The sequence below is a fragment of the Argiope bruennichi genome, chromosome 7, assembly GCF_947563725.1.
Source record: "Argiope bruennichi chromosome 7, qqArgBrue1.1, whole genome shotgun sequence".
Lineage (NCBI taxonomy): Eukaryota > Metazoa > Arthropoda > Arachnida > Araneae > Araneidae > Argiope > Argiope bruennichi.
Genome location: NC_079157.1, coordinates 80395201 through 80418411, shown reverse-complemented (window position 1 = coordinate 80418411; position 23211 = coordinate 80395201). Strand labels below are relative to the sequence as shown.

Here is a 23211-nt window from a genome sequence, read left to right as displayed (position 1 = left end):
CTGCTCATTGTACACAAGAATCTTTCTTGGGTAAACCAGTCCAATGATATCATGACGCTATTAAATATGTAAATAATGAATTCATTTATCATATTCATTTCGCGATATTGTAATTTCATTTTCAACTGCCTCTTAAACCATACAAATATTAAACAAAATCTTTTTTTTTTCTCTCAACAGTAGGAATAAATCAAGAGATCAAATAGTTGATGAAACATTGAAAACTTTGTGAACTTCAGAGCAACAATGTAATATATTAACAGAAATTAGAGAAAAAATTTTAAAGAAAAATTGGAGAATTTGCCAAAACTACGTACGATTCTTAAATTGGTATCATTAAAAAGACAATTTTAAAATTTTAAAATGGTGTAACATTTATTTTTTTGCGATAATATTTTGGTTTAATACTTAATCTTTTATGTCATATTTCAACAAGTTAGTACAATCTGTCGAAATATATTTCGACAGATCGTTGTAAAGTTTACCTTTATTATGTTTTTCAACTTTAAGTAAATAGATTCCTGTTTTTTTCTAAAAATATATTTCATTTTTTAAGAATGAAAATAGTTATTGCACCTTTTTCTATGAAAATATTAAAAATAATTATAAAGATTATTTTTTTATTTTGAAGTAGTTATGGGTCTTTATATATCCCTAGTGTTTAGCAATAATGATAGAAATTATTAGGTCATAAATTTTATTCCTGTTTTTAGATGATCGCTGCTACTTGCCAGTGGGATACTCAGACCAACACAAAGTAAACTGGACTGAAGCATCTCAAATTTGCCAACGTCTTGGAGGTTATTTAGTTTCGATTCGCAATGCGAGAGAACAAGGTATGCGTTGCTTTTAAACACGTATGCTATATTGATATCTTTAACTAAAAGAGCAAAATATAAAATATATACGTTAAAAATTAAACTTGCATTTATTCTTAAATTAGAAATATGAAGTTTGCAAATCAAGCAATACCAAAATAAAATTCCGAAATATTCCACTACTATCTGTGCTATGATGATAGATCCGTCGGGGATAGGAAATGCTCGCTTCCTTATTTTCAGTGAAATTACAAAGAACATGCATAAATGATATACATGCCTCTAATACAATACACTTCTATTCTTGCACACAGCAGATAGATCTATCTATCTTAAATTTAAAATTTAGATAGATAGATTTGTATTTGCATTCCAAAGTAGTAGAAGAGATCGTCATAATTAATTTTTATATTGAAGTTTCGTATCATTTAAAATTAGATTACTTTTTGCTATTATTAATTTAGGAATGTGGTTTATTTGTTTTCTTTGAAGCGAAGTCTTTTATAGAAAATATTTAAAAGAAAAGTTCCTACTCAAAACCTGATGATATTTTTTGTAATGTTGAAATTTCAAATAGCCTTTAATATTTAAAAAACAGAGCCGTTTATCCTACGGAGCACACGTATTACGCACACATACGCGCAGAGTCACTTTTAGACGTAGAGATAGAGATTATTGGCTCAAATGTAAACCTCACGACATTAGAAGTATATAGTCCAGTCGAATTATATTTCGACACGGAAAAAAAATGTATAACAGCAATTTTATTGGTTAAGTTATCGAGTTGAGTATCTATAACAGCCCTTTATGTTTGTTTTTGAATAGGTTATAGGAGGGAAGGTGGAAAGTGAAACATAAAATTTTTCAAGTTTAAATAAAGAATTATTAATTTGAGGGAAAAGTTTACCTTAAAATATTATAAGTATTAAAAAGTGAACACTTTTAATGTGAATGAGCTATCAGTGATGAGCTATTAAGTGAGCTGTCGAACATTATGATAACTTAATTAGGCCAGGGACAAATTTAACTTAAGTGTAAATTTGGAAAAATATTTTTTATTTTCTTTAATTTGAGAACAATTTGTTTAATTTAACTTTAGAATTTGTCACATTAAAGGAAGTAATTAGTAAAAATTTCAAAGTTATATCTTTACTAGTGTTTTGAAGAATTCGACGCTGGTGAAAAAAAAGTCAAACACTGTAATCGTAAACTCTTTATGCACTTTATATACAGGGTGTTTCAGTGAACCGTTTCAGAACTTCTAAGAGGGATAGGGTACATCCTGACAACTCGAAATCATATAGCAATGTGGGGTCGGAAATGCTTGCCTGAAGCGGTGTTGTACACAGAAGCACCATAAAGAAAAGAGACCATAAATGAGAAATAGTTTTAATAATACATGAAAAGAAGCAAAATGTACATGGATTAAAGTAAATGTCCGAAGTTTCTTCCACGGGCTACAATGCACACCTCACATCTCCGACGCATGGACATCCGAACATTCTGGAATACTCCAGGCATATCTAGAATCTCTTCGGCAGCTACTGCGATTCTTGCAACGAGCTTCTCAGCAGAGTCAACAGGGGTGTCATAAATTAGTGATTTCATATCACCCCATAAATAAAAATCAAGACATGATAAGTCGGGTGACCGCACATGACCAACGCACGGGACCCCCACGACCGATCCACCGTTGACCAAATGTAACATCCAGGTAGTTACGAACATCTCCGCTATAATGGGCAGGGGCTCCATCGTGCTGGAACCACATTGTCTGTTGCGTCGATACAGAAATCTGTTCAACTCTCAAAAGTTGTGGCAAAATGGGCTCTGCAGAAAAAGCAAGTACGTAGGTCTGGTTAGACGACCCGGTAACAGGTAAGGTCCGATGAGGTGAGCTCCCACAATACGGCCCATACATTGACCGAAAATCGATTCTGCGCTGCACGACGTGCAATTCTGAAATCGTGTAATCATCCATCCTACTAACTTGGCGTTCTTGTTCGAAATGAAGATTCCCTGCACGAAAGCTCGGACTTTTCGCAAAACGCCAACTACCGCGTCAGGAAAGCATTTCTGACTGCCCATGGGTATATGATTTTGGTTCGTCAGGATATACCCTACCCCTTTTAGAAGTTCTGAAACGATTCACTGAAACACCCTGTATATCAGAATTAATGGATTGAACCCCCTCTCCCCATTCTAAAAGTGTTGTTATTTGGTTTCAGATAGTATAATCTTCGAATTTCAGGAAAGAAAAATTGAATTTTAAGTTAATGTTTTGTCTCAGTTGGTAAATTGGTAAGCATGATTGTTACACAAATTTCAGTGAAAAAAATTATTTTAGAAATACAAATGTATTAAATACACATACACACAAAAAAACTGTCAGATGCAAATATTTGTTTCATAATACCTCATCCAATCATAAAGACTTCAAAGAAATTTGATAATTACGCAATTATCTTGATTGATCAATTGTTATAACTTCAGTTTTATATGGAAGGAAAGACAAATCAGAAAACTTTCCGACATCTTGTAAAAGTTCTTAAATGCTTAGCAAGAAAATAAAATTCTTCGGTCGTATTTATGTGCTTTATAATACAATGACATATTCAGTAACCGGGGCCGATTAGATATGCTAACAATTTATTCTGTATATTATTGTAACGTTGGCCTATTTGAATACATCATGATCTGAATTCCAAGAATCCATAAAGAAAGTCTGTTTACAGGACCTTTACTTTCACGGGCATTATAGACAAGATGCCGAAATTGATATTTTGTCATAATTTCAAGTTACCATCATGTTAGAAAAAGAATTGTTAGTTCCGGAACTCAACTTTACAAAAACAACAGTGCGAAGAATATTTCAAATTCATAATCGGCTTCCATACAGAATGTGTGGAGTTCATGGACTGATATAATAGTTGCATGGATAACTACATGATCGACGTCTAAAATTTTACAATTAGGTCCTATTTCAGATAAAATCAAATCCTTTTTCTCAGAAATCCTATCTATATCGAAGAATGTTGCCTTAATGAAAACAGTTTCGAAGAATAATGTCTCTGTCACTTTAGAAAAAGTAAAAAAATCCATTCTTCGAACAAGAGGCTCACCATCAATGGTATTTCTATTAATGTATAGTATGGCAATTTTTTAGAAATTCTTTGATTCCATTTTGTATAATAGTATCCTGAATGATGATCAATTATTTGCTTGCCATTATGATTGGCATTTCCTTCATAGTTTTGGCAGTACAAGTACTAGTAATAAATAATTGAAGTAAGTACTAGTAACAAATACTAGTAAGAACTAGTAATAAATAATTGAAATATTTCTCTATTTATATTTATATTGATACGAAGATTTCAAATGTTTTTTTTAATTCCTCCTCATTTCGTATAGCTTTCTTATCCTACCTAATTCAAGGCTTGAAAGACGATGTTTGGATAGGGTTTCATGACACTTTACAATCGGGTCGATATTACTGGGTGGACAATTCTGATATTCGATATACTAACTGGGCACCTGGAGAACCCTCCTTTTTTGGAATTCAGGTAATGCTTTTTTTTTTCTTTAAAAAGATTCTCTTTAGTATATTTCGAAGAGGAAGTCTCCACATAATTTTACTGAATCATAAATTACTTAAAATTATATTAAAGACGTGCAAAGGAACAAGGAAAAAAATGTATTGAAAAAACTACTGGACTTACTCAAAATATTATAAAGCCAATATATATGGAACTCTGAGATCAAAAGTTGCTAAAGAATCCCCTATATAGAATGACATAAAATGCCAAATGTTTGATCACTTTAGCCACCAGTTTTAGAGTAAAAGAAGGCTATTGTGATGAACCACGCAATTTTGAACTTTGGTCAGATGACAAAAATGACAACTGAACTGACATCCAATTTTCCAAATTGCTGCGTCACATCAACGGGAGGGGATTTGGCCCCAAAGGATTTAGCGTGCAGCAGACATACCTGGCAGTTTTTCAACGATATCAGGTCTGGAACCTGAAACTCTCGGTCTTGAAACCGAATTTCTTATCACTATCCCATCAGAGCTATAGATGTAGATGAAGATTTTAATGATTTTTTACTCTGAAATTTCGTTGAGCTATTTTTCAGTTTAACGAAGGTGGGGCTGGTGCATTAGTTGTACTAAATACTGAATATTAGCAGCTATATGAAAGTAAGTCTAAAGGGTTTTGTTATTAACATATTTGCCATTCAAAAAGATAGTTCATAGAAATGAAATACTAACTCATCTAAAGAAAAAAGTTCAATGTATGAAGAAAAAGAAGGTTGAATTTATTAACAGGAAGAATTTTAGACTATTTTTTAAAGAAGATTTTCTTTTTTTTTTACAGTAACTATAACATTTAAACGAATTTTTTTCAACATATTTTTTTGAAGTAGTTTATCAACCATTAACATAATATCTCCAGCACTAATTAAAATTTTTAATGAGAATTTAAGGGAAAGTTTTGTATACTATTTTTAATGAAATAAACTAAAAGTTTTGATGTACATCAAAACTTTATTTATAGACATTTTTTTTATTAGAAAATAAGGGTAAAATTTAGAATAACGTCTATATTGTAACTAATAAACCTTTATAATATATTTTTGTATTTTAATTTATGTGCCTAGTATTTAAAGAAAATTATGATGATCGTATTAGAAAATCGCCCAGTGTTAGCCATTTTTTTTCTAATTTTATTGAAATTTATTTCAAATTTTTCAATTAAAAAATAGGACTTATACAGAGATTTTTTTTATATTTTTTTCTTTATTTTTATGTACTATTTAATTAGAAAACACCAAACAAAATTTTTTTAAAAAAAATCTTTTTTTCAAGAAAATGGCAGAATCGCCTACTTAGGCAGTCACCTTAAAAGATAACCAGTTTTTTGATTAATGAATTTTTCCTCCTTTCCCCAGTCAAAGTCAAAATGCTTCGATTAATCAAAGTAAAAATGTAATTTGGGCCACTTGATTACCACTTTCATGTCTTGTTTCAAAAGGTGTACATTTTCTTGGCGGTAAAGGAATTCACCTTTATTTTTATTTTAATTTCAAAAACTTTGCCCTTTTAATTTCTTTTTAGTTAATTTTGACCGTTCATCAGAATTTTACGACATAATTTGAGTTATTTATATAACACGCTTATTTATCAAAATTAACTGAATACGAAAATAGAAAATCGACAAGATAATCATCTGGTGAATCAATAAGAAATCTGAAAGTTTCATTTACTCTACAAAGCAGGTAATTGAAAATTTCAGTAAGCAAAAAGTCACCGTTAAAAATGAAATTATATTTGACAAAAAAAAAAATGTTGATAATCTGTTTTACTCTTTCTGAAATTTATATTTGTGTTGGGTAAAAGCGAGCAGAACTTCCCAGTTGACTAATTAAGATTCAAGATTAAATTTGCAAATTTTCTTCGTGTTATGCTGTCTTTTTTTAAGACGCTCACATTTCTGGAATATAATTTTTCAAAAATTAAAAAAATTAAAAAAAAAAAAAAAAAGAAAAGAATACAGTCAGTTTAAAAACATTTTTTTGAATAGCTGTTTATTTTTAGCTACACGATTTATTTACCTCTTTTGGAACTTCAAAATTAAAAATGAAATGCATTGTATATTTTTTTCCATTTTTATATAGCTACTATATATTAAATTTCATTATTAATTTTTCTCTTTTAACATTAATAAAATAAGTCTGGGTATAAAAGTGATTTTACTTTCAGGAAGACTGTGTCAAGATGGCTTACAATGAACTTAATAGTGGGGTATGGAGAGATGATGAATGTAGCAAGAAATTGCCATACATTTGCCAAATGGAAAAAGGTAAAGCACTAGTTTGAAAACATTTTTAAACAAAATTTTGAGAGTTTTATTTAGAGAAGTCTTGTAGAATTTTTATCACCTTTATTTAGAATAAAATCTGTTGCTACTAAAATGCTAATTTTTAACTGCTTTATGAATCGCAAATTATTTTGTAGATTGCATTTAAAAATCAAAATTATTAACTAAGCCCTGATGAACCAACGTTTTAAATTTGTAGGAGAAATAATTTATTAACGGGATAAGACACTCTAATTTGGAGAACAATAAGACACATGGAAGAGAAATTCAGTTTGTATAATTTGGATCTTGTTTATTGGGAAAACATTCATTGGTTCTTCATTTTAGAAGGATTAGTTGGAGGTCAGCGTAAGAATCGGAATTTTTAACCCCATTTAATGAAAAAGCGGTATATGCAAGTTTTCTTTTCATTATGAAAAGATAAGTTACACATATCAATTGTTTTTAAATAAAATTTAATGATTAATGTGCATTAATCATTAAATTTTATTTAAAAATAGTTATTATAATCTGAAAATGAAACTTGTAATTTATTTCAAGAAATATTCCATTATTTTGTAAATACTAATGGATAAATATATTGTAGTAATTTGTAAATACTTTTGTAATACTAATACCCTAAACCAATAATTTATTTCCTAATAATTTCAATTAATTAGTTTGATCTCAGAATGCTTAAGATACAATTTGTACACTACTTATAAGACAATAATAGATTTGTATACTATTTAAGAGGATAGATTAGATTTGTGCACTATTTTGAAGAAAAGATCAGGTTTGCGCTCTATAAGAATTTATACAAGGCTAGAAGTGATGCAAAATTTGGTTTCCCGATTGTCTCCAAAGTTAAATATTTCATTCATCTCACCGATGTATCTGGTGAAAGCAAAACTATTAATGGCTGATGATTTCAGCGAACAATTTTTACATGTTCTGAAATTTTAGTATATTTTATTAGATCCTGAATTACCCAAACCCGAGTACAATCGAGGACTCGACTGTATTTACCCAGAGGGCTGGTTAAAACTGGAGAACATGTGTTTCAAGATGTTTGCCGGGACCCCGATGACTTGGGAGAAAGCCGAAGCCACTTGTGAGAGGCAAGGAGCACAACTAGTTTCATTGTCGGGAGTCTCCATTCAAGCAATTGCAACTTACCTGGGCATGGAAGTGAATCAGACTTACTGGATAGGTCTTAAATATGAGGTAAGTTTCCAGAATTACAAACTAATAACTGAACGAAATATAACTACGCAGAATTTTTATCGGCAACGGCAGTGAAAATTACGAATATATAAAAGTATTAAATATTAAAAAATAGTTCATATGATTCCTTCAAACTTTTTTTGAGTTTAGCTGTACGCGAGGGCAAGATGAATTACATATTACGAATTAAAATACATTATTATAGACGAAACTGATAATGATTGAATTTGCTGCTCTCAAAAAGGTGTAATCCAAAATTATTTTTAGAATTATTATTATCTGATAAGAAATTATTATTAAATTGCTAATATTTAATTACCAACTAATTACTACTAATTAATTAATATACTTTAATAACTAATATTTAATGTTTTCTAAATTTTAAATTAAGACTTCTAAAAATAATAAAGTACAAAATCAACTAATCGATTAATTTTCAACTGGAACTCTATGCCACTTCCAGATAAAGCAATTTTTTCAAAAATTAATACTGGAATATAATTCATAGTAGGAAATTCGACTGCTCTGATTGAGGCATAAATCGTAAAATGGAAATTTAGTCTTTAATCTTTAACTTTTCTATTACTAATTTTTTTTCAGATCCAAATTAATAGATACACTCTGTATTTTATATTTATTTTAATTGTGATTCATATAAGACATACCAAAGATGTAGTACATGATTAATATGTTTTTTGTATAGTAAATTAATTATTGCAAATGACTTCTTGAAAAATATAATTTTATGTTTTCTCTATATAGTTTATATAACTTTAGAATCGTAAAGAAATGCTTTATCTTCTTTTTCATTACATGAATATGCAATATAAATAAGCTTGAAACATCAATGCAAAAAACTGATATCGGAAAACTGAACATTTTATTTTTGCATGTTACAAAACTATAATTTCAAGAGACATGAAACAGGATGTAATTTTAAAATATATAAATAGAATTTATTCTGGCTCCATAAATAAACTCAGTTTTTATTTGGACATTTTCTTATTCGGTTTAAAATTCTGTAATTAAAAATTACCTTCAAATCACGGTTTTTTTCTTCAAAATAATTCATTGCAATGCATTCTTAATTAATAAGATTCTTCGTGTTAATTCAAAGGTTATATAATTTAAAATTTTAAACTAGACTGAGATATTCGCTTAATGATAGCTAATGTTTAAAGTCCGTAAGAATGAGAGGAAAAAATCCATTCATATCAAACATAATCTAAAGAGTAAAATGTTTCATAGAAGAGACAATTACTAAAACTATTAAAATCTTCCCAGAAATATGGCTTTGTCTTTTAACATTTTAAACTAAAAAAGTTGAGCAGTATGTCAAACCGAATTTTCACATAGTTTTCAGATTAAACTAATGATAATTAATGTAATTATGCTACTAATAAATGACGATAATGCTAATCACGATGAATTTTTTTTTCACTACACACAATTTTTCAGTCAGAATCACTCACACTATTACGAAAGAGGACCATTAAAAATTAGAGAAAATGTTAACAATAACTAAAACTGATTAAATGAATTCATTTTGATTGATTAATCTTTGATTATATGAGATTTTCACCCATATTTCACATATTTTCACCATCATCGAAGAACTAGAAAATTGTATAGAAAAGAACGCCAAAGTACCTACATCAATAAACAAACAAAGGTATTTAATACTATTGACATTTATGTGTTATTTATCATTAGGAGGAAAGAATATTTTCATGGCTAGTGTCATGAAATCTTTATTAATATTGAAGATTTTTATTACAATATTGATTCGAGATTTGCTCAAACGAGATTTAACCGCAAAATAATAGTATAAATCAAAAGAAAGATATATTAATTTAGAATATGTAAATCTTGTCTGATTTTTGTAAAATTCCGAAAACATTTGGTATTTGAATATTGCAGGAAAAAACCCAGCGATTTAATTGGTTGAGTGGCTGGCCCATGACAATATCAAAATGGGGTAAGAATGAGCCATCTGGATATACGGATGATATATGTTATTCAAGTACCCCTGAGGGATATTGGAAGAGCATTTCTTGTAGAGACGAACTACCTTTCCTCTGCCAACTCACAGCAGGTATGTAGAAAAATTTAAGTATTCTTAATAATGACGGAAAGTATAGAAGAATCTGTTGTCTTCGAAATAGCCAAAATATTTGTGAATAGATTTAGTTGCGAAGCATTATGGATATTAAAAAAAGCATTTTCGAATCCTACTGAATATTAATTAATTTCATGCACAGTCACTTTAGCATATTAATGAAATATACCCCCACTGTGGGCCATTCCAGTTGGTTCTCACTATCCTGGTAACCATAATAGTGTGCGAGATTAGGACTCAAGTGCAATTCCTGCGTCACTGCTGCCACAACGCTCAAATTATTCAACTAAATTCCTATACTTCGGGTAAGGGGGGGGGTTGAATTCAAAACTGGTTATATTAATACAGCATGAATGGGAAAGCGATCATAACCTCAAATGGACCGTGTGACAGTGGATGTATTTGCAACTGATGATCTTCTAAGAGACCTAGATTTTCAAATCTCATCCAACATGAGGCAAAATGCCACATCACGGAATGATATGTCTAAAAAGAAGTAAATTGGCAATACTTTCATTTTCTTCATATTGTCATAAACTGCATTATTTATTATTATGTTCAAAACTGTGCGTTACATATTGATACTCCCTTACATATGCTTTTTCCAAATTCATGTACGATTGTTAAATCCTTTGTCATCTCTCCTTTCTGGTTTAATGTTATTAGATTCCATGCAGCATTTTCAACACCATCTTAAAAGGAACATTGCCATTTGGTTTGTGCAAAATAAATTAGGGACAATCAAGAATTATTTTGATAATAAATTTGTGCTACAAATAGTGAAGCATTTTATAATAACTAATAGCTTTAAATAAAATTTAAAATTTTTGTAGCCGACTCATCCCTTTACAAAGCGGAAACATTGTTGGCCATTTTTATTTGTTATATTAAAGCACCTTTTGAACTCTGCGCATAGGCGTTTTGGGAAGGATTTTATCAGTTTAAGCAGTCTTTAAATAAAGAGGAATCCTCATGAGTTGGTACCTTATATTTCAAACTTACATTACACACAAATGCGAAAATATTTAACTTAGAAATAATTATTTAACTCCTCTCTACTTAACTTTTATACACTCTCCTCCATGTCATTTATGGCTATTTTAATGTCTACAATAATATATGGGTATTTGAAATATTGAAGCGCTTCTAAATGATCTCTTTTTATTACTTCATGATCATTTTTAATTAATTTTTAAATTACTTAATATTTTCATTAAATTATAGATTTAAAATTAAAAATTCCGTAATTCAAAGCATATGTCAGATACATTATTGTATTCGAAGTGGTTAATTCACAATAGATCCTCATTTACTAAGAATCGTTTATGGAAACGGATCAGGCGATATTAACCTTTCGCTTTAGAAATTGCGATTCTGCCGTCAGGTTACCAAGATTCTCAATTATAGTATAAATAAGCAATTTCAAAAAAAAATAAAAAAAAAAAATAATGAATGAAACCGAGTTTCCGTTAACGAAGAATTAAAAAACCGTATTAGCGAATGAAACCTGTACATTACTTTAAACTATATTTCATAAAGCATTCAACATTCATGGCGGTTTTAATTTTTGTTTTAAAAAATGCAAAGTTATTACAAAACGTTTGATATCTGTTGTGCTCAAAAATAATTTTTGGCTGAGTTTCTGTTTCTCTAGTAGGCAAATTCTGTATATTTTGCTAAGCAAAGATTACAATATATTAATCAGTATTTAATTTTTAATGCATCTGTATTGCATTTCAAGAGCTCTTTTTTACATTTTGTTAATCCGATATTTCATTTTAGTTTAATCTGAATATCGGTGTTTAATAAAGCAAAAATACCTATGATTGAAATTAATATACGTATTTCCTAAGTGTATCGATTATTTCCACAAGTTTCTAACCATGAATTGCGTTGTCTCAATACATGAATAATGCTTTGAACTTTAGTTTTTCGTTTTAGATGATATATGATGCAGTTATATTTTTTTTTGTAATTTTAGGCAAGCCCCCAACTCTTAAAGCATATACAGGTGACTGCCCAAATACTTCGGAACTCTGGATACCGACCGATGGTAGCTATTGCCACATCTACGAAAGTGCACGAGCTGATTGGTTCACTGCAAACTTACGATGTTTTAGATATGGTAATGAACATAAAGCTTTTTGTAATCCTGTTTTAGTGAAAATAAATAGTTTAAAAAGACAGTCTGGAATTTATGTATTATTGAACCACATGTATACTATAACATCTTTCTGTTATAAAAAGTAACTGTCAAGTTTTCTCAAACATATTTTTATATAGTTTTGTATTTTTAAAATGGCAATGATTTTTAAATGGCATTATTTTTCATCGTGTGACTATTTTAAGCCAAATTTTTGCACAATAGCTTCTGAGGGTAAAGACGTCTGAGCACCCGAGGGCAGAAGTCTGACTTCTAGCTCAAATGAAGATAGCACACACACACTCGCTTGCACAACCCCTTTTTAAGCGGGGGGGGGGGCTGCTCATTCACGCACCTCACAGAGAGAACACAAGGAAAAGAACAACAATGCTCGAACCAGGAAAGCCTAGATCATAGGGAAGACGCGCTATTCCTAGGCCAGAACGCCGGCTATTTTTCAAATGTCAGGGACTAATAATTATATGGGAGATACAGCTATTAGAATTCATTGGATACAGTGATGAGTTCAAGTACACGTAATATTTTTGTATAAATTTTATTTAATAAGACAATTATACAATAGGAATTCCAAATAGATTTGAACGTTTACCTGTCTTACGAATCATAGTGTTGTGTTATTTAGAGATATACTCTTGCAAAGCATTTATTGTAGCAAATAAAGATCCAAAAATCAAAGCCTTATTTTTTTAGAGATTTTAAATTAATTGTAGAATTAAAATATTATTAAGTACATGGAAGTTAGCAGTTTAAAGCTTGAATTAATTATCTACTTTATCAAATTTAATTTTAAATGTTTAATTTAAATGATCACCGAATGAGTAACTTAACATTCTGTAGCATGGATAATTCTTTTCACGAGAAAATACTTGAGATGGCATCCAACTTTCCAAATTCAACATTACAGCAACAAGAAGGCATTTTTCTTAACATAATTTGAACCAGCCCTACACATAACTTTTTTTGCATCATTTGATCATAAAATCTAAGCCCGACTTTCAGAATGACGTCTGAAAATGTTTAGATAACTATTAAAATTATCTTAATATTTTACAGTGAAATTCATTTTAGATTAATAAAATGTTATTATGATTTCAATCTTATTTCTTTGTATTTCAATCTATCAATCTATTTCTTGTGTAGCTTTTTGAAAATTTTTCTGGTTCTTTTTTTAGGTAGCTATTTAATCAGCATTCATTCGTTAGAGGAATTGGAGCAAATTAGGAAAACTATGAGACCTGGTCTGATTTCAGTACTCATTGGCCTAATGAGAAGCGATAAAGGTATGGTTAAAACTCATGAAGTTTTATTAATCGTACAGTAATAGAGCCTTTAAATATTTTAAACATTTTTTCAAACAAATTACCAAAATTTAGGTATATAATCTTCCGTTTTATATGCATTTTTGTTTTTGTGTTTCATAATTAGACATAGGGAATTCATATCTAATCAGGGCAAATGGATCATGGGTTATTTGCAATTAATATTACCGTTGTATCTTTAGTAGTATTAAATAATTGTAAAATATTTTGGTCGATATTGAACCGTTTAGTAGATATCGAAAATTCTGAATGCGATATCATTTATATTGTACATTATTAAATTCTATTTAGAGGAGAATAAAGTTTTTAAAAGCATTATTCAATCAACAATATTTGTTTTATTATATAAATACTCTTATTTGTGATGTCATTAAATAATTCATGGGAAAATTAAAAGCGGATTATTGTATAATATTGTACAAAATTATATAAAAAATATCGTAAAATCTGTACTTAATAATAAATTAATCACTATTGCGAAAATTGTAACATAAAATTTGCGTTTAGTAAATTAATCAATAAAACTCCTACTGCTACTTATTGTAAATTTTATTGTATGATCGATCTGACAGACATTATTAATTGTTATTCAATAATATAGTATTTTCTTTTATTTTTTTAATTTATTTTTACTTGAAGTGACCAAACTACTTGAATATAATGTTACTTACTCCAACTTTCATTCTTTGTTCCGGTTTTAAAAACATCCAGCCTTTATTGAAATGATCTTGATTGTCTTTAAATTAATAAATTTAAATAAAATAAATTAATGAGAATTTCATAACACTAACTATGCATAGTTATGAAAAAACTTTGCTTTTGAAAAATTCTCCATCCAAATTTTTATTATATATAAAACATACCAAACTTATTCTGCTTCAACAAATTATCAAGAGCTACAGTAATCAATCCACATTTCACTTTCTTAATGTGTAAATTTACTTTAATAAACTAAATACGCTCCTCCCCTAAAAATTGTAAATTATTTCGAAAAAAAAAGGATGTTTTTAATATTATATGCGGTTAAAATTAATTACTTTTCAATCTGATTTCAATAATTTATTCTAATAACAAATCTTACTGAAGACAAATCATTCGTTGACTGTAATTTACATTTCTAATTCGAAAATTTAATAATTAATTTAATCAAATAATTCTGCAGACGTAGATGTAGAAGTGTATATTTGTTATAATTCTTGTCGATTTCAGTAAATATATCCGAAAAGATGTATTAACCTCTTCGTTGCCCGTAACGCGCTTACGCGTTAAGTGAACCTTCTGCGGGGCAGTCATAACGCGCTTCAAAGATTCTTCTACATTTTAAAACTTTTAAACGTTTAAAACGTTTTGTAAATATTTAATTGTTTGAGTTTTTATTTTTGTTTGTTCTAATGCGTCGAAAAAAGAGGAAAAACAGAAATTTTCGTGGTCAGGAGAGAACGGCCAAAGGGTTAAAAAAATGCAAAGAGGGAATTGAAATGAAGGAGAAGTGAGTGCTGCTCATTTATCGATCGCGTCATCTGACTAAATTTCAATTATATTTTATTCATTAACTTATATACACTTATAATGTGTGTTATTAACTAATGCACGTTTATAATATATAGTGGCCATTAACTTATAAATACATAAAAGTTTAATTTACGTCTCTCCTAAAGGGGCGTTATTATAAATAAACTAAATCTCACAGTAATCTATGCTCGCCATATCAAGATTCGTTAGTTGGAAGAATAAGACTGAGAATTTCTTTATCGAAAAATTCTGGGTTGAATCGTAAGGTGAGTAGCAAGTGGAAACGGAATTTTGTAAATTTCATTACATAATTATTAGGAGATGATCTTCGAAGGCGAGATTTTCTCCTCTCATTTTAATAAGTGGTTAGGTTTAATTTTGGTGATATTAAAACACTGGAAACGATATCCTCTCTGGAGATATTATGTTTTCGGTATTCATCATATATCATTTTATTACATTGTTCTTCAAGATTATTTATTGAGTAGAAACCAAGTAATATAGACTTTTCTAAATAATCAGTATAGAATATAGTTACTGAAGTATTTGTTGCAATATTCACAGGGTCATTAAAACAGATATGATGATTGTATTTCAACTTGGAGTATGCCTTAATTACCTGATCTTGAAAATACAACTTTTATATTCATTTTTCTAGAACTGGTTTAATTGATAACATTTATTGGAAACCTTCTTTGGCAAATTACCATCAGCGGCATAACAGCTCATGATATTACTGAGAATATTGTATAATGCGATTTTATTTGCAGGAGGTTTTTCATGGACCGATCAAACCCCCGTGGATTTCGTGAACTGGGAAGAAAACCAACCAGAGGGTAGCGACGCCGATGACAACTGCGTCGCGATGATGGCCGACACTCTTAAGTGGAGAGTTGTACCCTGCTTGGGAAAAATGCATCTGCTTTGTTCCACTAAGAAAAGTAAGTAGTATCTTTCGATGTTCCAAAATTTAAATTTCCGTCATTAATTTTTTTAGACCAAATGTATTATCTGAAAAAAATTACATTTTTTTCGTGACATTCCTTTATGCAAATGAAGAGGCATTTAGCACATTTATTCATTTTTGTTTTCTACTTGCAGTTTTGTATGATTTCTAATCTCTTATTAGATTATATAAGGATCAGCGAATCTTCTGTTACTTGAATTATTGATTGGCAACAACTCGGACAGAAAATCGACGATAATTTGCAATGCAATTTTGACAATGAAATAAAACTTAAAATACTACAAATAAGCATATTTTACAAAGAAAGTATCTAAGTATCTTATTTTATAATATTTACTAATAATTATCTTTTAACGTTTCCGTAACTACAAAATTCCTTTCCGTTACCCCATATTTTCCCATTTTAAAAATTTCTGAATTAAAAATTAATGTTTAAATTATTCAAAACCTGATTTTCAAAATTATTTTTTCAAAAAAAATGTATTTTAAATTTAGTTATTGGCGATTGTGTGTATATCAATTTCAGTGAGGCAATTTAAATATTTTATATCTGTTATTTTCTTCTGCTTGATAATGTGCAGAATCTTTTTAGAAAAAAAAATCCTTTACTTAAAAAATATTGCTCCATGCGCATATAACTTATTTTAATAAACAGGATTTAATTTAATATTCCGTATTTCTAATTTTCCCTCATATGATGAATTTTCAGCAATACTTCGACTAGCATTAATAGAAATTTCGCGAATTAAATTTTCGGCAATTCCGTGTTCATACATATTTACATATTTTTCAATTTAAAGCAAATACGACTGTAAAATTAAGAAATGAATCAAATGACCGAATTTTTTTTTCTATTTCTTAAAAAAAAAACTGGATTCAAAACCAGAAATTGATTAAGTCGCTCATGTAATTGAAAAGAATATCTATAGTGTTATATAACTGCATTTGGTAATTCAAAATCATGTTGTTATTGGACTTATGAACTCATAGAGCAAAGATTTACACATTTCGTATATAGTAGAGATTAAGGCGGAATGTATTCTAATTGCAAGGCGAAAATAAAGTATCTTTATATGAAAAATCTTTAAGTTAATTACAAAGCTTTTGAATCATTAGCTAAAACTTTTATTTTGATTTGTAGCATTATTTGTATCGAATTGTATGAAAATTATATAGGTACTTATTTTCCAAATAATATTTCTTTAATTCTTTTTTTTTCTAATTAATCTAAATTCGCAAATATTTATATGCAAAATATATCATGATTCTTTGTCGATCCCACTTATGTAATTCCGATTCAAAATGCAAATCATAATAAAACAATGATTCACAATTATTTTGGGTGGGAATTTTGACTATTTCTAATCATATTAATTATATTTTTAATTGCATATACTGTACTGTACTTATTATATAAAGACTAAGAGATCTCTTTTTTTATGTGGTATTTAAAATTTATTATTAATTATTATGAAACTTTATTATAATATTTAAATATTTTTAATCAACTTAGATAAAAATTCTAGAATATGCAAATTGCAACTTTTTAAAAAACTTGTAATAAAATATGGCGCAGGCCTTTTGAAGTAATTTCATAACAGGCAATAAATCAACAATTTTAATTTTAGCTTGATGAACATATATTTTGTTTAAATTGCACTGCTTATTGAATTTTTAAAAATTTTCTGTAGTTAAAGAAGTTGATGCAGTTCCTGAAAGTGCAAAATATTCTGATGGTGAGTAACTTTTTTAATCCTATATAAAATGTTTTAACGAATTCTGTATGTTTACAGTTCGAAATAATTTTCCTGTTAAAGATACGTTGCTGTGTTTGTAGACACACACGAGTTTAAAGAAATGCATTACTCGGAGATTAACCAGCTCTTTTTTATATGATAAATAGAGATGAAAATAGATATTAGGAAAAATCATTACTGATAAGAACTATTCATACGCATTATTTTTCTCAACATTTCTGGGGGAAATGCTACTTTCCCTCCTATTAACAGCATTAAAGTAAATTACAAATTATAACGAAAAATTTGGTGAGTTTACGATGAGAAATCCACGAAATTCAGTAACAACTAACGATGCTTTATTCAACAAGAAATATGAAAATTGATGTAGCAAAATACAGCCATAAAGATAGTTCTTGTGGAAATTAACGACGCACTAGTAGACAGTAAATCGCTAATAAATAAACGCAAAAGCACAAAGAGCTCTGAAGACAACGACAAGTCATGCCTTTAATACTCTAAATAGAGAATTTTATTTTGGCTGGATCTTCTTACTTATCTCTCGTATTTTCATAATCACCGAGATAGGATATGGAATATTTAAAAAGAAACTAGAGACCTGGAACCCTAATAGAGATATCAGCAAAATGCTTGTATTTTATATTAACTTTTTTTTCCTGTCAACAAATTTGCCACTAGGCTGGGCTGTAAGCAAAATGCTTGTATTTTACATTAACTTTTTTTGTTGCCAAATTTGCCACTAGGCTAGGCTGTGAGCAAAATGCTTGTATTTTATATTAATTTTTTTTTGTCACAAATTTGCCGCTAGGCTATTTGGTGGGATCAATGAAATGGCATCCAATCAGCATTCATAAAAATATATTTAAAACTTTTCCTTGCTATGAGACTAACTGTGCGAGGAAACAATGTCATAAATTCGTCACAATATTTTTAAGGCAAGAAACCATTAAGTTTCTGCCACCCATTTTGGATATTAAGAAGCCGTCTGCAAATGATTTAGAAAAATGTTCCTGTCTATTCTGAATTTTGTAAGGAAAATTAAGAAATTATAAAGAAAAGGATTTACTTATATAATTAAAGGAAATATAAGGATATTTATATAAAGATAAGAAAAATAAGAAAATGTTATACTTATTCTATTTTAAATCTTACAGCTAATGTTCCGGAAATACTGCTTTTCTGGCTATTAACCCTTTCTAGGGCCGTGGGAAGTATGCTTTCCACCAAATTTATCAATCTTTGTATGAATTTATGTAGATTGACATCAGTTCTGACAAATTTTTTTACAAAGACAGAAACTTAGATGCCCCAGTTCTTTATCTTACACAAAATGATGTGTCTTGATTTGTTATTTAATTATTAATTAATCGAATTAATTAATCAAATTAAATTTATCTAATAAGTTAAATGAATCCCTTTTCTTATTCTAATTTCAAGCCTAAAAATATTTTACCATAATATGACTAGAAAAAAAATAGCCCTTTAAAGGGTTAAAATATTGATAAGATACACATAATAATTTAAAACTGTACTTTAAGAAACATATAATAATTTAAAACTGTACTTTAAGACACACATAATAATTTAAAACTGTACTTGGTTATTTGTGCAGCCTGAAAATATGAATTTAATGGAAATTGAAAGCGATCTAACTTTTTATACGCTTGCTTTCGAAATAATTTTAAAAGCTAAATGCACAGAAACAAACCTATAGATATTGTTAGGTGTAATGCCAAATTTGGAAAGTTACTGGTTAAAAACCTCAAATTTTATGGCATGTTACTAAATAAAGGAAATTAAGTGAAATCCTATGAAAATTAATATTTGATCAATATTTTCAGAATGGTAATTAAATGCCAATTGATATGGAATTTAGTTGATATTTTTGTTATAAATCTTAAAACACGATGTTATCCCTCAATATAACAATGAATATAAGTTCTGCTAACATAACCAATTTGTACAAAATATTAATTGTGTAGCATAAAATAAATATCTCGAAAATATTTAAAATACACACACACACACACACACACACACACACACACACACACACACACACACACACACACACACACACACACACACACACACACACACACACACACACACACACACACACACACGTTAATATTAATTTGCATATCCAGTTATTAATTTGCATGTCCATTCGAAAGTCTGTTTATAATTGAAACTGTTATACATTTAGCCGATTCTCTTTGAAATTTATGCTAATTTCGCCTTTTATGATAAAGAAATGTCAAAATAAAATTAAATCGAGCTGTCAAATTCTTTCAGATTCATCTGGAGGCCTAACCACGGGAGCTCTAGCAGGGATTGTGGTCTGTGCCTTGCTGGTTCTTTTAGTGCTTATTGTCCTGGGTGTCCTTTTCTTCCGTCCTCCTCTCGGCAGGAGCCGTTTCAGAAATCCTTTCAGGCAGCACAGCGTCAGTTACGAAAATGCTCTCTACAACGTGGATTCTTCCAGTATGGAATTCCAGGAAGGGTTCACTAGTGACAGTAGATGAATAAGCATAGTAAAAATTAACTTCTACTTTTCACTGTACAGTCAACAAACTTTTTGTGTGTCATCTGGCATTGCGTGTTGATTTAGAAAATCTCATTAAACTGAGTAGCTAATGATGGACGTCTCGGAATGTGGAACTGCTTGTAGCAGTCAGAAAATTTTATGTGTATTTCACTTCTTTGTATTAAATATTTTATTGATCAAATGGGAATTTGGGAGGTAAGCATTGCAGCGTTTCTTGATTAAATTTTTAAATTGGAATTCTTATTTGTGAGGCTACCGATGCAAATTTAGAAAAGCACTCCTTTGATGAGGTAACATTTTAAAAATTTAATTTCCTTATCTCTAAATGCGTGGGTATTAAAGTCCTATGATTATTTTATGGATACAAAGCAACTTGCTTTAACAATTTCCGAAGAAATGCAACATTAAAGCCCTGCGTTCAAGAAAAGATGCATATTTTCTTCTGCTTCGTCAAAGAATACTTCCATGTCTGCTGTAAAAGTAAAAAAGAAGTACAACTTGCAGCATAGCAGCACTTTCCGAAAAAATACTTTCTCAATGACGCTAAAATGAGGCAAATTTAGTTAAGAGATTTATGCGGCACTTCTGCGAATAATTCTTGAAGGCATACAGTATAAAGTACAATTAAATTGTTATTCTGATAAAAATGTTCGTTAATAAGGCTTTCTTGAAGCAGTAAACTGTGGCGAAATGCGACAGTACTAGAACCTACGTGCAAAATATTTTGAGACCTATTCCTGTATCCAACGTCAAACTCTCAGTTCAGTCAGCCATGCGATGTATGTAGAATAAATTTTTATGTCTCCTTAGGATCTCGAGGCGTGGGGTGAACGCCTCTAATTCCTTGTGTGAAAAACTCACTACTGCTACTGACTTTTCAGATTTCAGAGTCAATCGCTGTACTCCAATAATCATCTTTTTTTGAATTAAGGTCATACAAATATACTATATACAAAGATAATTTTATCACGAATAATTCTTGTTAAAATGGCTAATTTCAAATTACACGAATATCAGTTTCAGTTCCTGACTACGATATAGCTAAAATTTTAGACTTAATTGAAGATGTAATAACAGTGCTAAGATGAAATAGTAAATATAAATGTAAATAAGTTTAAGAATACCTATCAAGCTTTTGTATGTCAGTGTATTACTTTTCTAACAAATTCAAAAATAAAAATAAATAAATACGTTTCTACGAATTATAAGGTTTAGTAAATACATGTGCATTATTTAAGTTATTTTTGTAATCGAGTAAGTATGAAGATGTTTCTATATTTAATTTTTAAGATTCAACCTCTTCACTTTATATTATTAAGTAGCCGCTTGTGACGATAAACTGGGTCGCCGGGTATAAGAATTATATTTAATTTCAATTAAGTGTCTTGCATAACTTATTTTTTACTATTCTCTCAGCTATTTTTTGAGTTAAAATAACTATATATGATATAACTGTTTTTTATAATTGCCTCACACCTATTCATTTTAATACGCAAATCAATCTTCTTGATGAAGACACATTCAATAATATCGCAATACTATTAAAAGATAATCTAAGACTCCGGATAATTTTCATTTAAAAGCAGGTTGTCTTTGAATAAAGTAATTTCATTCCTTTATTTTTTAATGTAAACTGAGCAGATAATAAAAAAAGTCTCCTATATTTAGTTTTAAGTTAATGGAAGAAAATCAAATAATAAAGTTTTCGATGAGACAATGAAATTGTTCTGAATTTCATTGTAAAAATAAACGTATTTATATTAGTACATTTTTTGAATTTTAAAAGTTTGTAAAAATTATTTTTGTGCTTTAGTATTTTTAGAAATTATGGTATTTAAAGCATCAATACTTCATAATTAACTTTCTAATTACAGCATCAAAAAATTGCTTTGTAGTGTACATTCCATTCTCCAAAATATATACGAGTCAAATTAGGAAACTATGTTAAATAATCTGTAAAGAGTCCTCCCTCCACACACACGTTGTGTTGATAAAATTTTAGTTCATGACTCACTCAACATAACATATATACACGCTCAAAAACTCAGTAACACTAAATGCAATATGAACAAAAATGTAAATATACCTTTAGGGTCGACTTAATTTAAATGCATAACGAGTAACATTCCAAAAGAAATAATCTAACTCTTTGCATTCGAATTTCTTCTCTCGGTCACCATTCAAGACGGTGCATCATTTTGACATTTTATTTATTTATTTTTTAAATTTTAATTGTAAAAAATACCTAAAGAAAGTTAAAAAGATGTAGACTCATTTTTCAGGGAAACTCAACTTAAAATGTATTATTTTTTGGTGTAATAAAAAGGTCCATGTATTAAGAGAATAATAATGCATCGAATTATCTTTCCCAGCGCAAAGGGTTAAAAATGTAAAAAAGTTTTCTCTAACAAAAGAATAGCGATTAGCTCTATTGGAATTTTAATATTAACTCTTTCTTCCAATACATAAAAATATCTTAGTTTAAATTTTAATTAAATTTAATTCTAGAATCTCTCATTTTTAGAAAACATTAGTAACAAAAAGTAAACCAAAAAGAATATTCCATTCAAATTACAATACATAAAATTTACAGTACTTGACATAATATAAGATTTCAATATATAGTTTAAACTTTAAATACTTTAATTTTACAGATCAAATTAATTAGTTCAATATCAATTAATATTAACAGTTCATTCAAAATACACGTAATATATGATGCACAATAGAATTACCTGAAGTACTGTAAGTAACCATAGTTCTGAGTTCTAGCAGCAAATAGACATCTATATTATATTACAGCAGATAAAATTTTTAGCAAACCTAAATAAAATTGCTCTTGGAAAACAAAATCAAAAACTTATCTAATTTCTTTGGATGTAACCTAATAAGGAGAGCAGGTGTCAAGAAGAAACT

At 29.1% G+C, this 23211-nt stretch overlaps 1 protein-coding gene across 1 annotated transcript in view; it reads left to right on the top strand.

Moving 5' to 3' along the window:
* Positions 1–20482, top strand: part of LOC129975665 (macrophage mannose receptor 1-like) — a 46337-nt gene extending 25855 nt beyond the window's left edge. Inside the window, exons 15-24 of the mRNA XM_056088777.1 lie at positions 714–836; positions 4230–4381; positions 6583–6682; positions 7659–7906; positions 9827–10001; positions 12007–12150; positions 13362–13469; positions 15791–15961; positions 17679–17723; positions 20043–20482. Coding sequence (XP_055944752.1) covers positions 714–836; positions 4230–4381; positions 6583–6682; positions 7659–7906; positions 9827–10001; positions 12007–12150; positions 13362–13469; positions 15791–15961; positions 17679–17723; positions 20043–20272 — 1496 coding nt within the window. The 3' untranslated portion in view covers positions 20273–20482. The remainder of the gene's footprint in view (positions 1–713; positions 837–4229; positions 4382–6582; positions 6683–7658; positions 7907–9826; positions 10002–12006; positions 12151–13361; positions 13470–15790; positions 15962–17678; positions 17724–20042) is intronic.
* Positions 20483–23211: the final 2729 nt, after the last annotated feature.